This window comes from Haliotis cracherodii, unplaced genomic scaffold (assembly GCF_022045235.1).
Source record: "Haliotis cracherodii isolate W230 unplaced genomic scaffold, xgHalCrac1.p SCAF_11, whole genome shotgun sequence".
In the NCBI taxonomy this organism is placed as follows: Eukaryota; Metazoa; Mollusca; class Gastropoda; order Lepetellida; family Haliotidae; genus Haliotis; species Haliotis cracherodii.
Window position 1 is genome coordinate 37,608,289 of NW_027266266.1, and position 21,444 is coordinate 37,629,732.

At 42.4% G+C, this 21,444-nt stretch overlaps 1 protein-coding gene across 1 annotated transcript in view; it reads right to left on the minus strand.

The window, feature by feature from the left end:
* Positions 1-250: 250 nt before the first annotated feature.
* The window catches only part of LOC139456465 (ATP-binding cassette sub-family C member 9-like), an 80,306-nt gene continuing 59,112 nt past the window's right edge, over positions 251-21,444 (minus strand). The window contains exons 20-32 of the mRNA XM_071238197.1: positions 20,434-20,594; positions 19,628-19,697; positions 16,533-16,690; positions 15,191-15,283; positions 13,923-14,025; positions 12,396-12,509; positions 11,828-11,948; positions 11,344-11,474; positions 10,162-10,349; positions 6,055-6,158; positions 5,652-5,701; positions 5,116-5,265; positions 251-3,203 (exon numbers count right to left, since the gene is read on the minus strand). Coding sequence (XP_071094298.1) covers positions 3,063-3,203; positions 5,116-5,265; positions 5,652-5,701; positions 6,055-6,158; positions 10,162-10,349; positions 11,344-11,474; positions 11,828-11,948; positions 12,396-12,509; positions 13,923-14,025; positions 15,191-15,283; positions 16,533-16,690; positions 19,628-19,697; positions 20,434-20,594 — 1,584 coding nt within the window. The 3' untranslated portion in view covers positions 251-3,062. The remainder of the gene's footprint in view (positions 3,204-5,115; positions 5,266-5,651; positions 5,702-6,054; positions 6,159-10,161; positions 10,350-11,343; positions 11,475-11,827; positions 11,949-12,395; positions 12,510-13,922; positions 14,026-15,190; positions 15,284-16,532; positions 16,691-19,627; positions 19,698-20,433; positions 20,595-21,444) is intronic.

Consider the following 21,444-nt stretch of genomic DNA (forward strand, 5'->3'; position numbering starts at 1 on the left):
AGGCACGCCATCCCACTTAAAGAAGAGTTAGTGAGTTAGGTTAAAAGCTGCTTTGAACAGTATTCCAGTCCTATGGCGGCATGTCAGCTTAAAGTGGGAGGAAAGCCCCAAGTGACGCAAGTTATAGATGTTTACCACATTGGTGAAACCCACGAGCACGGGTATGATGGTGACAAACCTAGAAACATAACTGGAATGAACCGGGTTTCGAAAACCATGACAATAGGTATTTGGCATGCCCAAGGGACGCAACTCTGCAAAGCAAACTGCAGCATCTCGGACAACAACCTAAAAGAATTGAAACAGAGACAGGATGCTATGAATCAAATAATCAATTTGTTGTGGCCCGGCCAATACATATTTGTTTCATTAATCCTTGTAAAAGGCTTCGGTCATTACCTGATAGTGAATAAATGCAATGTATCTCTAAGATGAAGGGTGCTGTTTCACAAAGCGATTGTAGCATTTCAACTTTTGTAATTTCTATACTTTGGCATGGCTATATGACAATCGTAGCGCTTCGGTCACTTTGTGGAACACGGCCCAGATAAAGGTTGCATCATAATGCGTCAAACATGTTCACAAATAACTCCTTAGAGAGTCATTTTAGTTGGAAATACAAGTAAGGATAACATTAATGGATGAACAATTGGTTCTAACACCGTTATTACTTTCTTGATAATGGTGTTAGAACCTACACCAAAACGTCTCTCCTAATTGTAATAAAGAAGATGTTGATCCATAAATCTTATCCTTACTTATGTTCACAAGTGTCAAGCCAAGCTGCACATCCACAAGCCACACATCTTCACAAGGGCAGCTGAACATGTCACACAATTAACCGTGAAGTACTTGACAGCAACACACTGCTGTCACTAACATTTGAAGCACATACTGTCCGTAGTCTACACCACTGTGATATTCCTCCACATGTCTGTGGTAGAAAAGCTATGACTGTCCCAGACACTCACGTCTCCCCCTTTTCTAGGCAATCACATTTCCACCTGTCCAAGACATCCATGTTTCCACCTGTTCTAGGCAATCACGTTTCCACCTGCCCTAGACACTGTCAACATTCCTTGTCTCTTGAAGAATAAATGAATTATGCATCTTCCAGAATGCTAAAACTTTGTTGCTTTGCCGATTATGCTTCTCCCCAAAAGCACTACCTATCAAACACCTCCTTGAAAGCTTCATGCATTATGCTAAAATAGCCATGAGATTTCTGAATGATTTTCAAATGTTCATGCAGGCATGGCTGTTCCTGTGGGCCCATGTTGTAGGATTCATCCACAAGTCTTCCTGTAGGCCCATGTTGTAGGATTCATCCACAAGTCTTCCTGTAGGCCCATGTTGTAGGATTCATCCACAAGTCTTCCTGTAGGCCCATGTTGTAGGATTCATCCACAAGTCTTCCTGTAGGCGCATGTTGTAGGATTCATCCACAAGTCTTCCTGTGGGCCCATGTTGTACGATTCATCCACAAGTCTTCCTGTAGGCCCATGTTGTAGGATTCATCCACAAGTCTTCCTGTAGGACCCTGTTGTAGGATTCATCCACAAGTCTTCCTGTAGGCGCATGTTGTAGGATTCATCCACAAGTCTTCCTGTAGGCCCATGTTGTAGGATTCATCCACAAGTCTTCCTGTAGGCGCATGTTGTAGGATTCATCCACAAGTCTTCCTGTAGGCCCATGTTGTAGGATTCATCCACAAGTCTTCCTGTAGGCCCATGTTGTAGGATTCATCCACAAGTCTTCCTGTAGGCCCATGTTGTAGGATTCATCCACAAGTCTTCCCGTAGGCGCATGTTGTAGGATTCATCCACTTCTTCGCAGTGTGAAATATGTTGCCAATGCTATTGTACAATTGTTTTTAAAATGGTCATGAATTTGTCACTGTCCAATATTTCGGTATTACTGAATTGTCAACTCCTAAAAGTCTTCCAAGAAAGATGTATCCTCATTAGGGTAAGCCATCTCTGCCACCAGTAATATATGAGAACATTCACTCACAGTAAGCTTACATCAGGTCGAAAGCCATCTCCTTGATCCAACCAATGTTTGGTGACAGTGTTGCACTAATCATTTGGTTACCTCACACAGTTGCTCTCCCATCCAGGGACAAACAGAGTCACACAGTCCTCACACAACAATAGCGGGGAAGATGTTGTCACTGGCTACAGAGCGGAAACTGTTGTGGATGGAGATGCACTCAAATGTTGATGAAGATGATGATGACAAATCTTTGTAAACATGGTGCACGTCCTGGTGATGCCTCAGCAACAGATGAGTGTGTATCTTCTCGGGCTTCGTCTGCGGCTCTAGGGCAGCATCACTGCTGTCAGGGATTCAACTCAACATGTTTGTCAGGGAACTAGTACTGATGATCGGATTGGATGTCACAGACAAACATCACAACACGGCTGGGCTAGCATTGCATGATGGGATGGGATGATGTCACAGATAAACATCACAACACGGCTGGACTAGCATTGCATGATGGGATGGGATGTCACAGACAATCATCACAACACGGCTGGACCAGCATTGCATGATGGGATGTCACAGACAAACATCACAACACGGCTGGGCTAGCATTGCATGATGGGATTGGATGATGTCACAGATAAACATCACTAGCAGTGCATGATGGGATGGCCGACAGAATCACAGACTGTCAGCATCACAACACATCTGGAAGTCTGTGAAGAGTCAGTATGAGGCTGCTTCTGAGGTATATGGAAACAAAATTAACTTATTCTATTTACAGCAATTTCCCGTCTTGATCACAAAAAAACACAATAGTGCTATAACACTACATCTCCCCACTGGGCATCCATAGTACCTTTGTGCTTGTATGGAATTCTATCAACACAAAACAACTTGTACACATGTACACTGCTGAGTGTTCTGTTGTCATGGTAACACACAAAAATATATATTTCCGCTTGACTTTTCATTATCGGTGGATGGATTTCTAAAACGAATTCAGACATCATTCATTATATATCTGATGAAGTCAATTCCTCCGTTGCCATGGATACCAAATGATGTGGTGATGGTTACTTGTTAGTTCGGTGTACAAGGGAGGCATATACACTGTCTTCCTCTTCCCTGAGTACATCTGGTTTATCAAACTCCACCAAGTTACCTTGGTCAAGAACCATAACTCTGTCATAAGAAGCAATAGTTGCCATTCGATGCTGAAAGAAAACAGAGAGGAGATTTAGGCCACAAATTCAACAGTTTGATTTTTGTTTGTCGTTTAATGCCGCACTCAGCAATATTCCAGCCATATGACGGTGGTCTGTAAATAATTGAGTCTGGACCAGACAATCCAGTGATTGACATCATGAGCATCGATCTACGCAATTTGGATACGGTGACATGCACAAATTCAACAGAAATGGGTCAGTATGTTTTGAGTTAGTTGGATTTAAAAGTAAGATAAAATAAGATAACACTATATAATTGTGAAGGAAATTTGGTTTACACTTGCACAAGGTCTTAGCCTATTGGTAAACACACATGCAAATATAAAAGAACATCACAAATGTAATTAACATTAAATGTGGCACTAGCGAGTTAGTGCTTAACGAATGTTTATCACAAAACTTATTATAAAACCTGATACTAGCTGGTATGAATGAATTCCGGCCCTGTTTGTTCTCAACATCGGGAATCGTAGTTGGTAGTTCCAAGGAAGAAGTTGATACTCCGAATGAAATACACTCGAAACTATTGCTTAATATTTTATTTGCTTATTTAAGTATTTGCTTCTTGTAAATACTGCCGATGTCCTCTAGAGACGCCAATGGTTATACTCGCCGTGGTACAGATTTTGATGAGTTTCTTTTAGTTAGGACTGGCAGGTTTCCGAACCAGCAAGTGAAGTTACAATTCAGATCACTTAAAATAAATATTTTATAAAACATGGACATGATATATTTCAGTTCCGTCACAGTCTGTCATCATAATATGGAAGGAAAGGTCCAGTGATGTCACTGATGCTGGAAACTAAAACCATGCAGCATGCAGCTGCTGACAAATCTGGTACCCGTGAAGATCCGGGTTAGAATAGGTCTTCAGCAACCCATGCTTGCCATAAAAGGCAACTATGCTTGTCGTAAGAGTCTAACGGGATAGGGTGGTCAGGTTGGCTGACTTGGTTGATGCATGTCATCTTATCCGAATTGTGTAGATCAATGCTCATAATGTCTATCACTGGATTGTCTGGTCCAGACTATTATTTTCAGACTGCTGTCATACAGCTGGAATATTGCTGAGTGCAACAACAACAAACAATGACAAGTCTGGAAGTCAAACCAATAGATCCTTGTTGTCAAGGGAAACAACTCTGCTTATAGTGAGTGGGTGTGTGAGTGTGTGTTTGAGTGCGTGAGTATGGTTTAACGCCACTTTGAACAGTATTTCAGTTATACTACGGTGTGTCAGCTAAATGTGGGAGGGATCCTTTGGTGAAGGTCTAATTGTGTGAATAGTGAATACGCACATAAGACCACCGGGCCAACTGTGCCACTCTCAGCTGATAACAAGAAAAGGAGTGCATCAGTGAGATTTCATTGTCAACCATCACACATACTCGACCGTAGCCGGCAAAGGGGGGCAACTCCAGTAGACTTGTGGAAGTATGACCACCAGCCCAGGTAATCCGACAGATCAGCAATGGTTTTCAATGGTCACCCATTCCTGCGGCCAATCATATTCACATAGGTTGTGTTATTAAAAAAATCTGTTAACCTGGAGTGCCTATCTGACCACAGGGAGCACGGGTGTCCAAGACACAATTCACTGTGAAGAGCTGTGTCCCTTTGGCATGTCAGCAATTGATGATTGTGGGGTCAAAAGTTGCTTCGCCCCTGTTATGTTTCTAGGTTTGTCAGCACCATACTCACGCTTGTGAGTTTCACCGAGGTGGTAAACGTCGGATACTGCATCACATTGGACTTTCTTCCACATTAAGCTGACATGCTGTGATATAACTTGAATACTGTTCAAAACGCAGTGTCAAACCCAACTCACTCACTTTCTGACTACAAACACCAGGAGTAATTTGGAATGAGCTATATTCCTTTTCTGTGGCAGGCTACTCACTGCGATGGTGAGGATGGTCTTGTCCTTGAAGCCATTCTCATGAACAACCTCCTGCAGCTTGGCGTCAGTCTCCATATCTATCGATGCAGTAGCCTCATCCAGGACGATGATACGCGAGTCTCGCAGGAATGCTCGAGCCAGACACATTAGCTATGACAGAATCAACAAATCAAATGAGTTGCAGGATTATCAGAGGTATTTGGAGTCTCCTGCTGTAATAATATATATATTATTAGTCAAAAGTTAAGCACATTTGTATATATCTCAATGAAGAAGCTACGTTAACTGCACCTTAATAACAAATTATCAGCAAAATTTGGTTTCTTCAAACCGTGACATTCAGGCTAAAAAAGTGGTCTTTTGGTTCTAAGGTACCCCCCACATCATCATACAGTTAGCTGCATGTTTCGTTTTTATTTCCATTATAGAAAATACGATAAAAATCCTTAAGTATTCCAAGTCCAATGGCAGTCAAATGCTGTATTAAAGTAATTTTACTCATCAAGGAATACATTTATATAACCATGGAAACTCACCTGACGTTGTCCCATGCTGAAGTTGTCTCCCCCTTCCGACACCTGAGCATCTGTCAATCAAGTGCGACTAGGTCAATACAGACACAGTACTTCATTTAGGAGAGAAACCTAGTGTGTTTGAAATTTGAGGTTGTCTCAAGGTAGATTCAATTATTTTTATTTCGAACCATGATGTGCAGCAAAAAACACATGTTCCCGTATCAAATGGACAGTTCTGACAAATAACAGGCAGCCAATTTTGTATGGCGCGATAGGTAGGCTATCAATGTATAGGTTTTCGTGTGAAAAGCCTTAACTTAGAGGTATCAAATGGAAATCGACTGATTCAAGAGTAATTCTTCATCAAAATGTATTTTTCTAAATTTAGTTTCTTGCTCCACAGGCGCCATGTGTAACTGTTTACCGAGAGTTCCTGGCAGTGCTGCAACTGTCTCCCGGAGGTGGACGGTGTCCAGTGCCGCCCACAGAGCCTCATCAGACTTCACCCCACCTGGGTCAAGGTTGTACCTGGAAAAAGAGGTGAGGTGAAATGGGGTTTAGTATTGTGTTCAAGGTGTATTACTAACATAACAACAGGCAAGCAGGTGTGTTTCTGACTGCTTGTACTACTCCGGACTTGTGCCGGGCATACGGTGCAAGCACACTGCAATACATTGCATAGAATATATCAAGAATAATCCTGATGCAGTTCAATGACATTATGCAGTTGGACAGAATTGCAAATAATCATTTTATCTATTTATTTATATACTTTTTACATAAAATTGAAAAATAACATAAATTATTCTCATTATTCCTTTAGAAAAGGACCATTCAACGCAAACTTCAAAATTATTTTATTGCAAAAACATATGTTTTCATCATATGATGGGTAGGTTTCTTGGCAGGATAAAGCCATCCTGTATTAGGAATAACAAAGCAATGGCTTGCTAAATACAATGTTTATTCCTAATACAGGATATTTACCATTCCTAAACCCACTCACGTCATAACGTCTATATATCTTATGGGTGAGTAAATAGGAATCATTGAAGGCTTACTGAAGAAAAGATGAAATGTGAAGAAACATTTCTCTCCAAAGCATCTTACTTTTTACCAATTTGCTGTCAAACAAGCACAAGACTCCACATTTTTATTTTCCTCTTTCAAATTGCCCCACTCGGAAGTATGTACTTGATGAACTTATCAAACTTGTGGATTTTCTAATCTGGCCAGAAATACCATGAAATTTTTGAGTGCCAATTGTTGACCTTTTTTCAATTTTTGAAATCTGTATCCGTAACAGGCTGAAGTAGGGCTGGGACGGGTGACTTGGGTACTCTTGTAGGGTGGGTCCTGAGTAGGACTCGGGTACCCACAGGACCACCCCGACCCATGGTTTGTCACGTGATATATTGTTTAATGACAAAATTATCTCTATGGTTACACTACAAGTCCCTAATGTTCCCATTTCTTTCTGACAATGACCCATTCCTTCTGACTTTGAAATGTTTAAATAAAGATAAAACTGCATGCAGTAAACTTCAGTGTATGCAGGACCAGATCGTTTTATATGTGTATCTAAAGACATATTGCTTGGGCTACGGTCAAACTTTTCCAAATAGGACAGTTTGTACCTATGTCTGGTATCTGGGTAGTGTCGGGTAATAGGGTGGAGGGTATCTGGGTAGGGTCGGGTAACAGGGTGGAGGGTACCTGGATAGGGTCGGGTAATAGGGTGGAGGGTATCTGGGTAGGGTTGGGTAATAGGGTGGTGGGTACCCGGGTAGGGTCGGGTAATAGGGTGGTGGGTACCTGGGTAGGGTCGGGTAATAGGGTGGTGGGTACCCGGGTAGGGTCGGGTATTAGGGTGGAGGGTACCCGGGTAGGGTCGGGTAATAGGGTGGAGGGTACCCGGGTAGGGTCGGGTAATAGGGTGGAGGGTACCTGGGTAGGGTCGGGTAATAGGGTGGAGGGTACCTGGATAGGGTCGGGTAATAGGGTGGAGGGTACCAGGATAGGGTCGGGTAATAGGGTGGAGGGTACCTGGATAGGGTCGGGTAATAGGGTGGAGGGTATCTGGGTAGGATCGGATAATAGGGTGGAGGGTATCTGGGTAGGATCGGGTAATAGGGTGGAGGGTATCTGGGTAGGGTCGGGTAATAGGGTGGAGGGTACCCTGGTAGGGTCGGGTAATAGGGTGGAGGGTACCCAGGTAGGGTCGGGTATTAGGGTGGAGGGTATCGGGGTAGGGTCGGGTAATAGGGTGGAGGGTACCCGGGTAGGGTCGGGTAATAGGGTGGAGGGTACCCAGGTAGGGTCGGGTAATAGGGTGGAGGGTATCTGGGTAAGGTCGGGTAATAGGGTGGAGGGTACCCGGGTAGGGTCGGGTATTAGGGTGGAGGGTACCCGGGTAGGGTCGGGTAACAGGGTGGAGGGTACCTGGATAGGGTCGGGTAATAGGGTGGAGGGTACCCGGGTAGGGTCGGGTAATAGGGTGGAGGGTATCTGGGTAGGGTCGGGTAATAGGGTGGAGGGTACCTGGGTAGGGTCGGGTAATAGGGTGGAGGGTACCCGGGTAGGGTCGGGTAATAGGGTGGAGGGTACCCGGGTAGGATCGGGTAATAGGGAGGAGGGTACCCTGGTAGGGTCGGGTAATAGGGAGGAGGGTACCCTGGTAGGGTCGGGTAATAGGGTGGAGGGTACCTGGGTAGGGTCGGGTAATAGGGTGGAGGGTACCCGGGTAGGGTCGGGTAATAGGGAGGAGGGTACCCTGGTAGGGTCGGGTAATAGGGTGGAGGGTACCCAGGTAGGGTCGGGTAATAGGGTGGAGGGTACCCGGGTAGGGTCGGGTAATAGGGTGGAGGGTACCCGGGTAGGGTCGGGTAATAGGGTGGAGGGTACCCGGGTAGGGTCGGGTAATAGGGAGGAGGGTACCCTGGTAGGGTCGGGTAATAGGGTGGAGGGTACCTGGGTAGGGTTGGGTAATAGGGTGGAGGGTACCCGGGTAGGGTCAGGTAATAGGGTGGAGGGTACCGGGGTAGGGTCGGGTAATAGGGTGGAGGGTACCCGGGTAGGGTCGGGTAATAGGGTGGAGGGTACCCGGGTAGGGTCCGGTAATAGGGTGGAGGGTATCTGGGAAGTAAATTTGGACTCGTCCCAGACCTAGGCTGAAGGCTTCCGCAATGGCATAATGTCTGTAAAATTCTTGGAAATCCAATATAATGTGCCACATGAATTCCCTGTTATTCCAAGGTCAATATCAATAGAAAACAGTAAAATTACCATCCATAAAGTAAGGCCTGATTATCTCATTACACAGCCTTTGATCCCAATTCTCTCATTATCACAAACATTGTTATGACAATAATATTGAATTGATTTGAATTTTATTAAAAATATCATGAACCTGAAACCATTTTATCATAAACCTATCCGTGATGTAAGGCATTTTGCATGTTGAATAGCTGACCAATATCAGCTCAGTTGTTTGATATGCATTACTTAGAAGTTGATAGATGACAAAGTAGACACAATTTATGGATAACAACTTCTTTAATGCTGTACGTTTTGGTATAGATCCTTATACCGTTGTCAAGCAGGTCAAGAAGTTATTATCCCTAAATTGTGTCAACTTTGATATCAGCTCGGGTGGTAAGACATGGAGTTATGTCCCCTGTTGTGTCATATGCTTGGCCAGCTTTCCCGTGACAGGGTGTTCCGAATAAGGTGGAAATTTATTGTATACACATGCAAATAGATAAACTTTACAATTTGATGATATGGTATATGATATAAAGGTTATTATACAGCAGTTTTCATAGCATCCCCTATATCAACCCTCAACCCTCAACCCCCTCATCAGATCTCTGGTCTTTGGCCCCCGAGCTGCTATGGGGGTCGAGGATTGATACTAGGGCTGGGACGATACACCAACTGTGCCATCTGATACGTATCATGATACTTGCATGTGCTCTCATCTGTGGTGCGTAAACCATCTTTATTATAGACAGGATGGCCAAATACACTAACGAATTACAGTTTTCAGTTTCAAGAAAAGTGCAATGGATGCAAATATGTATGTTTTCACTACTCAATTTCACTAGTAATTAGTGTTTGGTGTAACATTTATTGAAGATTACATTTAAGGTAAGAATTGATATTTATTACTTCGCGTTTGACTGTGATCAATACTTGTTTCAAGAAGTAATAAATCGTGATCTATCTATGCATCTGTGTATCCTCTCACTACTAGTTGATATGGGGTAAGATATGATCGTTTGTTTGTTTGTCGTTTAACGCTGCACTCAGCTATATTCCAGCTATATGATGGTGGTCTGTAAATAATCGAGTCTGGCCCAGACAATCCAGTGATTGACAACATGAGCATCAATCTACGCAACTGGGATCCGCCATCTCATAAACTCAAAGTATCATATATCACATCACATGATATATAAATATATCAAACATACTGCATCCTTTATCATACACATGCTAAATAACTGAACAGACAAGTCTCCAGTCTCACCTCACAGAGCCATTAAACAAAACAGGATCCTGAGGGATGATAGACAACCTTGACCTCAATACACCAAGGTCAACCCGGGCAATATTCTGACCATCAATAGTTATCTCCCCTGATGACACCTCCAGCATGCGGAATAGTGCCAGAGTGAGAGACGTCTTGCCACTGCCCGTCCGACCACAGATCCCGATCTACAAGAGAACCAGTCAGTCAAGTCAATCAAGTTATAGAAGAAGTTATATTCAACACTGAAAGGCCACAGGCCCATAGTACCATTATATTTTCGGGAGTGGTTGCAGATATGTTTAACAGTTCATATTCCAATTACCGTATTCGACGTAATAAGCGCCCCGCTCTAAGAAGCGCCCAAGGCGATAATTGCTAACTTATTGACTAGAGAACAATCCTAATTAGCACCCCTTCCGATTGATCAATGTACACAAGACTTATTTATCCGCGTATAATAATCACTCGTGTCTGATATGCACCCTTAATTATAGGCAATGAAATTCTGGAAAAACATATCTGTCGTACATAAACATTTCAGGCTGTCAGCATAAACCACAAAATTTATCTTTCAACTCTGTTTTTTCCAGAGTTAGTCGCCTCCTACCACAAGCATAGTTGCCTTTTACGGCAAGCATGGGTTGCTGAAGAGCTATTCTACTTAAGTTTTTGGTGAATAGATACCAAAACTGTGGTGCAGGTCGATCTTTGATGTTTACCACTATGGTGAAACCCATGAGCATGGGTATGATGCTGACAAACTTTGAAATATTATCAGGGCGTACTGGATATTCGAACCCATGATCATAGGTTTCTGCAATGCCTAAGGGACTATAAAAACTATCTCTGCCCACACCAGCAGTATGAGCAACCGACAAGAGAGAGGTCATTCCATAGAGGAGTGAAAAATAAGGGTAGGCCAATAGACAAGGGAATTGCCAAAATATTTCAATATACCTGTGTATTATGTTTTAGGTGTATGTCACACTTCATGCGGGGTCAGATTACACTGGCATTCCAAACACTATACAATAAAGAAGAACAATATGGGATTGTGTATGCCTCGTATCTAAATCAGAGGCTTTGTGATTTCACAGATGTTTTGATGGAAACACAAAATGCTGTTGAAGGGAAGGAAAAACTAATTATGTTGATAGAATATGAAACTAAGCTTCCTACCTTTTCACCAGCTTTGATCGAGAAAGTAACATGATGGACGACATTATCAAGGTGACTGTCATACCTCAAGCTGACCATGTCAAACTCGATTGCACCCTGTTCTGGCCATGAGTCCGACACCTGGATATTACCTGAAATATATGTGAACATCTTGTCAGTCAGTGAATGAATGGACAGTTGGTGAACACCTGGTCAGTCTGTGAACACCTGGTCAGTCTGTGAATGAATGGTCAGTTGGTGAACACCTGGTTAGTCTGTGAACACCTGGTCAATCTGTAAACATTACTGGTATTGAAAATACTATTTTGCCATCACCTGTCTGCAAGAAATATTTCATCAACACACTGAAATCTGTTTAGGTTTATAAGCTACAGCCAAACACATCCGTCACTTTCAGGGAATACGATGACCTATTTGTTCTAAACATGCAATATAACATGCCATCAAAGCTGATAAATTTACTCTATAGAAAGTGCGAACTGACCATCCTTGTGTTTTTGGAACTCGGTGGTCAGCTGTGTGTATTCCCGTATCCTCTCTACAGCATTCATGTTCATCTCGACCTCCGCTGTCATCCGCACCAACCAGTTCAACAGTGCAGAGATCTGACCAAACATCAAACACATCACATGACTCACCATCTACTGATATGGCATCAGTGTTCAAAAATCACCAAAAATCATGTAGTGCACTCTCTTATTAAAATACAAACACATAAACAAACAGACCCGTGAAGATCTGGGGTAGAATAGGTCTTCAGCAACCCATGTTTGCCATAAAAGGCGACTAGGTTTGTCGTAAGAGGCGATTAATGCGATTGGTTGGTCAGGCTAGCTGACCTGGTTGATGCATGTCATCGTATCCCAATTGCGTGGATTAATGCTCATGATGTCAATCACTGGATTGTCTGGTTCAGACTCGATAATTTACACTGCCGTCTATCGCTGGAATATTGCTGAGTGCGGCGTTAAACAACAAACAAATAAACAAACAAATTTGCTTTTACAGAGGCAGATACTCAGTTATCGTTGTTTGGAACAGATTCAACTCACCATGAGGGCATACATGATGCACAGCCCGATGAAGGCAGGGTTGGTACTCCCCAGGGCACCCGCACTCAGACTGGCGATGGCCGACAGAAACACAAGGAGGCATCCCAGATAATCCTGAAACCCAAATCTCCAAATCGTATGTGTGTGATGTTATAAGCACTGAATGTTAATGCCTGTACGCACACTGAAGTAATTTCTGCTCAATTTAAAAGACATTAGGAAATTAATTTTAAAGGTAATGCAGTTCTACTTTGAAAAGGCAGTATGTTTATCTCCATTCTACCGTGACTGAATCAAACATGAACTCTTTGGTGATATTGAGTGTTATTTATGAAATAAAGGACAAAAGTATGCAATAACAGTCAAATGTTACTAAAAAAGGTCAAAATACAAAATAGATGCCGGTTAAAAAATACACAGTTGAATTTAAGGTCAAAAGTACGCAATATAATAGTCAAATGTTACAAAAAGATGTCATATGAAAAGAAAAAACAATGTGTACTAAAGAGCGTCATACTACTAAAGGACACTGACAATAAAGAACGTCAGATGGCACTGCAATTTGTAAAACATTCCGAGTGTAATCGGCTGGTTCCACTGTGTATATGATAACTGCATGCTGAGATCCACAATGTATTACATCATTTTCATTACATCTGGAAAGTGAACGTTGTGCTAGAATTGCGCTTACACGCAACTGTGCCAACCTAAGACATGTTAAAATTACTTTCCTGCCTGATGGTGTGGTGTAAATGTAACTGCAAATATTAAACCGATTTGAAAAAGAGACACTGCTAAGTGTTTGAGATTGTGTTATGCGTAACAAAACAGCAAATGTCACCACTTATTATCCTATACCGATATATGTACTGTGCGGCAATTTGGTTTTTTTCACAACTTCTAAACAAAATGCTACAAAAATATATATCAATTAGATTTGTATGCATATGTATAACTTTATACATCTGATAGGAAAAATATCTTTCCATAAATGAGGTTGAGACAGTGCGCAATTCTCCCAAAATGTTCACTTTTCAGAATTTATGAAAATGTGCGTCTGAAACATAACCTATCACAACATCCTTGTGTTGCACCAATTCAAATAGGCCCTTTCCCGGTGACGATGCATAAATGAAATGAAATGTATACAATATACATTACACATATGTGACGTCAGACGGTGGGTGCACGAGGAATGACATAATACATTGTGGATCTCAGCATGCAGTTATCATATACACAGTGGAACAAGCCGATTAAACTCGGAGTGTTCTTCAAATTGCAACGCCATCTGGCGTTCCATATTGTCAACATCCTTTAGCAGTTTAGTGTCCATTCATATGCACTTTATTTGCAACCGGCATGTTTGTTTTGTATTTTGACCTTTAATAGTAACATTTAATTCCTTACTCTTAACATTTTACAATTATTGCTTACTTTTGTCCTTTATTTCAACTTTGTATTTTATGACTGAATGGCCGCCCTCAGAAGTGGCATGGTTTGAATTCAATGTTTTGTGGAACTCACCAGTCTGATCCCCAGCCACCTGTTGATGGTGTGAATGTACAAGAATGGGGCTACATTTGAGTCGATGGTTGCAAACGCTTTCCTCCGGAATGCCACTTGACACCTAGAAAACAATGACAGAATGTCAATACCACCCAGTCTAGTCATTAATTTCACAATCTGTATGTTCTTCACAGATGACTTTCATAAGACATCATCTGAATATTCCAAGGTAAAACTAATCTGACCCCATACACCCTTCTCATGACCTTACAACACAAACTTCCCCCCCTCCCCTGCAAAGATCCATGTTAGAATAGGTCTTCAACAACCCATGGTTATCGTAAGAGGCGACAAACGGAATCCGGTGCTCACTCACAGGTTGATGCATGTCATTGATCCCAATTGCATAGATCAATGCTCATGACATCAATCACTGGATTGTCTAGCCCAGACTTAATTATTTACGGAACGATTCCATATAGATGGAATATCGCTGACGTTAAACAAACAAACAACATACTGTATATGACAGTAGATAAGCTAATCTCATGGGTAAGCCAAGGTATTAACTTTGTCCTTATTAAAATGATATGTGTACCTAAAACTACGTCTCATCATGAGAAATGGAATATCATCAAGTCCGTATTGAATTACGCAAGTTAATCATGTCGTTACACCATTGGTAACAAAAATTGTTCATTGCATATCTGGACTCTTGTTTGTAATCTACAGAATCTATTTGATTAATTTGAATCAAAATTTCATAAAAAAATATTGACATTAATTTCAGAGAAATCGTGTATCCCTCCAATCTTTACATCTTCTGTTTGCCTCCCACCATAAGGTCCGCTTTACCACATACTGTGACAGCACCATCTCACCGTTATTTACAGCAACCACGATCATATTACCACTAATGACACCTTGAAACAAACCTTAATTGACAGAGAATTGATACATATATCATAACTGCCATACTTTGACCTGTTAAAAGTAATATTTGTTGTAGTTTGCATTTAAATGTCAACATATTGTGATGGAAATAGCAGCATCACACGAAACCCCAAGAATGATTTGTCAAGTCGTTCCATGCGAAAAACTTATCCAATAATACACAATACCGTACCACACTCCCATACCTTAACATAGGCTTACCACAGTCGTAGCGCTAAGGTTGTTTTGTACAACGCCACCCTAGGATATATCTAGGCCTGCTCAGAGGCTGATCTTGGACCCCAGTCTCTAGTAAATATTTGTAAATATTTGTAAATATGCGCTGTACTGACCTGTACGCCCTGATAGTCTGCAGGCCGCCGAGGGTCTCGCCGAAGTGAGCGTAAACAGGAGACTTGGTGACACTGTCGAGACGCTGCAGCTCTCTGAAGCCACAATGACAAACATACATCTGAAGTGATGGAGTGAGTGAGTTTGGTTTAACACCACTTTATGAATATTTCAGTAATATCATAGCGTGTCAGCTTGATGTGGGAGGAAAGCCCAAAGTGTGATGCAGGTGTTGTGAACTTACTACTTTGGTGACACCCACGAGGAGGGTATGTAATGGCAAACCAAGAATTGTGTGAGTTGGGTTTAACGCTGCTTTTAACAATATCCCAGTTATCGCGGCGTGTCAGCGGAATGTGGGAGGAAAGCCCGAAGTGATGCAGGTCTCAGACGTTGACCACTTCGGTGAAACCCACGAGCACAGGTATGGTGCTGACAAACCTAGAAACATAATCGGGGCGAACCGGGATTCGAACCTACAATCATAGGTTTCTGGTGTGCCCAAGGGACGCAACTCTGCACAGCGAATTGCGGCGCCTTAGACACCCGTGCCCCCGACAAACCAAGAAGCATGACCTGGGCGAACTGGGACTCAAACCCTGCATCACATGATTCTGGCTCAACCAAAGTACACAACTCTCCACAGAAGATACACGCAGAGCTGCAAACAACTGGGCCACCTGTGCCCCACATGCATCTTGACATCTTGAGAACAAAAAATTCAATTGACCTGGATGGGTTTTATTTAAACAAGTAAAGGTAACAAATGTTATATTTGGGATGACACTTTCTGAGTATAGTACAGATTCTCGTACTGTTTTGGGTTGAGTCCCATCCGGGATTCGAACCCACACTGCCAGTGAGGCACCTAATCGCCAGCACACAAAGTCAGCGATCTAACCCACTCAGCCGCCGAGGCTTCCACAAAAATATAAGTCCGACAACTGGTAGTCTAGATCACGTACTTTGTGTACCTCTCTGACATGTGTAAATTGGCACGGCTCCCATGGCCGAAAGCTATGAACACACAATGCCATTTAGAAAGTGGTCAAATGTTATATTTCGGATCACATAAAAGATTCAAGAACTGTGCAAGTGGGTCCATTAGCATAAAAAATCTTTTCATAATCACAATTATAGCATACATGTGAGTGAGTGCATTGGGTTTAACGCTGCTTTGAACAGTATTCCAGTTATAACCGGGGTTGGAGGAAAGCCCAAAGTGACGCAGGTCTCCAACATTTACTATAGCACACAACCATGAGACAGCTTTGTACAACGAGGACCAGGCAGACAGTCAAGGTTGTAACATTTTGTTCAGTTTGTTCCAGAATGACCACTGACCTTGCTGTGTTCCTGAAGAATCTTTGGAGGAAATAGTACAGGAGAACCAGAGGAAGAGCTGCGAGGATGAAGAAGGGTGTTGCGATGCTGTTCACAACAATGGCCGAGAACGTGTACAGGAGACATCGTAAAGAACTCTCAAAACTTGCTGCCAATTTCTGAAAAACAAGTAAGCCTGTTGATGTTTTGAGATATGGGAACTACAATCCATCTCCTTCTACAGATCCTAACTGTCCAGACCTACTTCTATCAAACCATCATTACCTAATGATCTACCAGTAATTAAATCCTAAAAGTATATCAAATTAACATTTCATTTGTTACTGGCTGTATTAGTGTGGCAGTTACAGGTTTTGTTTAACTGTCAACTAACCAGTAATATACCAGTAGTATATAAGTGTATATAATACATAGTGTAGTTAGTATTAGTATTAATATTAGCATTAGTTATTTGTGTCAGTATTAGTATATAGTGTATATAATACATAGTGTAGTTAGTATTAGTATTAATATTAGCATTAGTTATTTGTGTCAGTATTAGTATATAGTGTATATAATACATAGTGTAGTTAGTATTAGTATTAATATTAGCATTAGTTATTTGTGTCAGTATTAGTATATAGTGTAGTTAGTATTAGCATTAGTATTATTATTAATATTAGTATTTAGTATTAGTATTTATTATTAATATTAGTATTTAGTATTAGTATTTAATATTAGTATTTAATATAAGTATTTAGTATTAGTTTGCAGTATGGGTTTTAGGGATTTTAATAAAGATTTGATAACAACACCTTTTAACTTCGCTATGCTTGGGTCAGTCACTACCCTATCAGCTCCTTTGTGTAAGCCAGGGCAAATGTTCTGGTTGAGTGGTTCCCTATTGTTTTCCTTAGAGTCAGCTTTGCATGCTTTTTAACCCTCACTTGCACCTCAGTCACTACACAGACAAGTCACTGACAGACGACAGCAAGTGGGCACATTTTATAGATTTTGTGAAGTCAAGGTATGTTTCCAATTAAATACTCAAACATATATAAATCTATCTTATCATAAATAAGATTATATAAATAGGTGTACGTTAAATAAGGTATTTGTTATGATGTGTGTGAGTTAGTCAATGTCTGATTCTCCTGGACAGAGTGTTGTTTGAATATGTTTATGAGGCTATTATCATATATGTGTTAAATGTATTGTAAGTGTGTGGACATTCATGATAGTTTTAGGATGTTTAGTAATTTATTGTGTTTTATAGTAGTGCTGTAAATATGTATAAACAATAGCACTGATCTGATAATAATGTCCACACGTGCAAGAGCATTGTGTAAGGGAGCTTATTGTACATTTAGAATAATTTCCATATTTATAGGTACTTTGATGTCACTGTAGCCCTGGCCATGTAGTCGTGGCAGACTAAAGTGTAACCCACACCTAGAGGCCATACTTCTGGTATGTTTACTTATCACCACATGTAAATATATATTATTATTATGTTTATCTATTGATCATGATTTACACCACCTAAGAAGTATTTTGATTTGATGTATGCATATACTATATGTATGTATAATGTAATTCTAATGATGTATCATGCTCTGACGTATACATATCCTCTATACATGTATAAGGTAATCCTAATGAAGTATCATGTTCTCATTTTAATTGTCACAGATTTTCATTATGGTGTCATAACATTAGGGTATTCCCGCATAACTTCCCACAGTTCTATTTTAAGAAACAATCACTTTCTCCATCCTGTCATCTGCCAAGTGGCAAGAGTAGTAGCCATATTCTTGACTCACTACTGATGTCCATTTTGTGATGTAGTTTACATGTTTTGGAGGTTTAATGCAAAACATAAACGTTTTTTCATGGGATCTCATAAATGTATGAGCACATCAATAGGTAATGGAGGTTTAAGAGCAAGTTACTGTATCCCAAAATTTGATGCCACACTACGTCATGGGTTTAAAGACATGTTACTGTATCATAAAGTTTGACACAACCGGCTCATGGCAGCATCACTACAGCTCCTGACACCAACCAGAATGGCAGATTGAGTGAGAGAGTTATTCAGTCACATCAGTTGATGAGGGAGGGCACAACAGACTCAGCTAAAAGCAACCATAAAGTTGCCGAGATTCTTGCCGGGATTTTAGACACAGCCTTCTGATTGGAGCCTTGCCCACATGACCGAAGAGGTTAACCCGTCAAGGGGAGCAAGTCATAGGGGTCGAGTTAACTGCTGGCCTGTTGGCCCACACCTATTTAAAATTACAAAGGGCTTGCTAAAACATAAAGTAGATGGCCTGTCTAGCTAGTCAAAATTTTACCCCTTCTCCATGTATGATTAATTGATTTTAATTGGATCATGTTGGGAGAATGACAACCAGCAGCCATTGTGTACAGCCGATGTTGTACAACAACTTCTTTATCTGCCCATAACGCCATTAAATGAGCATGGAAGTCAAGATTTAATCTCAGAGTGCAGGAAAAAGGTTTAGGGGTGTGGTGTTCTGAAATTTCCAGAGCCCTGCAAACTGGCCAATTCACGGCCTCCACCATTTAGTTGTAGGCCAGTTTGGAGAAAGGCCAGCAACTTGAGAAATGAGTAATCCCTGCTGGCTGCATACAACATTGTTGTTAAATCTACCCCTGATGTCATCTGTGGGATGACTATATGCCCTGCTACATATGCTGAAGTCAAGCTCCGAGGCATACAAGACTGACCAGGTCATCTGTGGGATGACTCCATGCCCTGCTACATGTGCTGTAGTCAAGCTGTGAGGCATACAAGACTGACCAGGTCATCTGCGGGATGACTCCATGCCCTGCTACATATGCTGTAGTTAAGCTGTGAGGCATACAAGACTGACCAGGTCATCTGTGGGAGGACTCCATGCCCTGCTACATATGCTGTAGTCTAGCTGTGAGGCATACAAGACTGACCAGGTCATCTGCGGGATGACTCCATGCCCTGCTACATATGCTGTAGTCAAGCTGTGAGGCATACAAGACTGACCAGGTCACCTGTGGAATGACTCCATGCCCTGCTAAATGTGCTGTAGTCAAGCTGGGATGCATACAAAACTGACCTGGTCAACAGCGGCTACATCGGAAGTGAATCTGTTCAGCACCCGTCCACTGGGATTTGTGTCGAAGAATCTGAAAGAGAGTGCCATGACAACTGTGAATGTAGATAATTTGTAATATACTCTGAGCTTACCAGTCCTCGTTTCAGGCCCTTAAAGTCAAGAGCCAGGCAGGGTAACAACAAGTACCTTCTTTTAACAACTTTTGGTATGATGCGGTCACCCGTCAAAAGGAGTCTACGCTTGTCATAAGAGGTGACTAACAGGATCGGGTGGTCAGACTCGCTGACTTGGTTGATGCATGCTCATGATGGCAATCACTGGATTGTCTGGTCCAGACTCAACATTTACAGACCGCCATCATATAGCTGGAATATTGCCGAGTGCGGCACTAAACAACAAACACATGACCTTGGCCTCATTCCACAAGTAACCCAAATGCTACAACAGTCGCTGGAATCCTTGCACAATTGACCAGCACAGGATTCACACACAACATTCCAGTCTTCTTCAGGTGAGTATGGGTAAGCTGTTCCATGCATTACTAGGAAGAAGTTTCTTTCCATTAATCTCTCATACCTGACAGGGGACACTGAAGGCCCCGTCATCTCAGGCACCGAAATGTGCTGTGCAGAGTTGTATCCCTTAGGCATGCCAGTATCCAATGATCATGGGTTTGAGTCCCAGTTCTACTATTCTTAGCAGTGTTACCCCAACCAGTCAATCATGCATGCCTAACATAAAATCATGTTGCCTAAACACTTTGCGGGCCCGCCACCTGGTCTGGTCGGGTGTTGAGAAGTGTGTACCTCATGTTGACGTGAATGACATTGTTGAGCATGTTCTTGAAGAGTGACCTTGCCCCTTGTAGCCCGGTGAAGTAGAGAATAATGGATGCCAGCAGCGCCCCCGCCAAGGCTGACAGCGACAATGCTGCATACAGCTTCACATGTGGGGTACTGTCGAATACCTGGAGAAATAAAAGTAAGTGGAATCTTGATCAGAGCTCCAGATATACAGCGACACAAACACTGAACCTCCTCACTTTCAATGTTACGGGGGTTAGAGTATTTCAATAAACATGGTTGGAAATATTTTGCCAGATGGACTTATTGACACAATAGACTTAGATGGTGGAGGTGTGAAAGGTGGGGGAGGGTGGTGGACAGACTTACTACACTGTAGAGCTGGGTGGGGGAGGGTGGTGGACAGACTTACTACACTGTAGAGCTGGGTGGGGGAGGGTGGTGGACAGACTTACTACACTGTAGAGCTGGGTGGGGGAGGGTGGTGGACAGACCTACTGGCACTGTAGAATAAGGTGAGGAGGGTGGTGGACAGACCTACTGGCACTGTAGAATAAGGTGAGGAGGGTGGTGGACAGACCTACTGGCACTGTAGAATAAGGTGAGGAGGGTGGTGGACAGACCTACTGGCACTGTAGAATAAGGTGAGGAGGGTGGTGGACAGACTTACTACACTGTAGAGCTGGGTGGTGGAGGGTGGTGGACAGACTTACTGGCACTGTAGAGTTGGGTGGTGGAGGGTGGTGGACAGACTTACTACACTGTAGAGCTGGGTGGTGGAGGGTGGTGGACAGACTTACTACACTGTAGAGCTGGGTGGTGGAGGGTGGTGGACAGACTTACTACACTGTAGAGCTGGGTGGTGGAGGGTGGTGGACAGACTTACTACACTGTAGAGTTGGGTGGTGGAGGGTGGTGGACAGACTTACTACACTGTAGAGCTGGACGGGGGAGGGTGGTGGACAGACTTACTACACTGTAGAGCTGGGTGGGGGAGGGTGGTGGACAGACTTA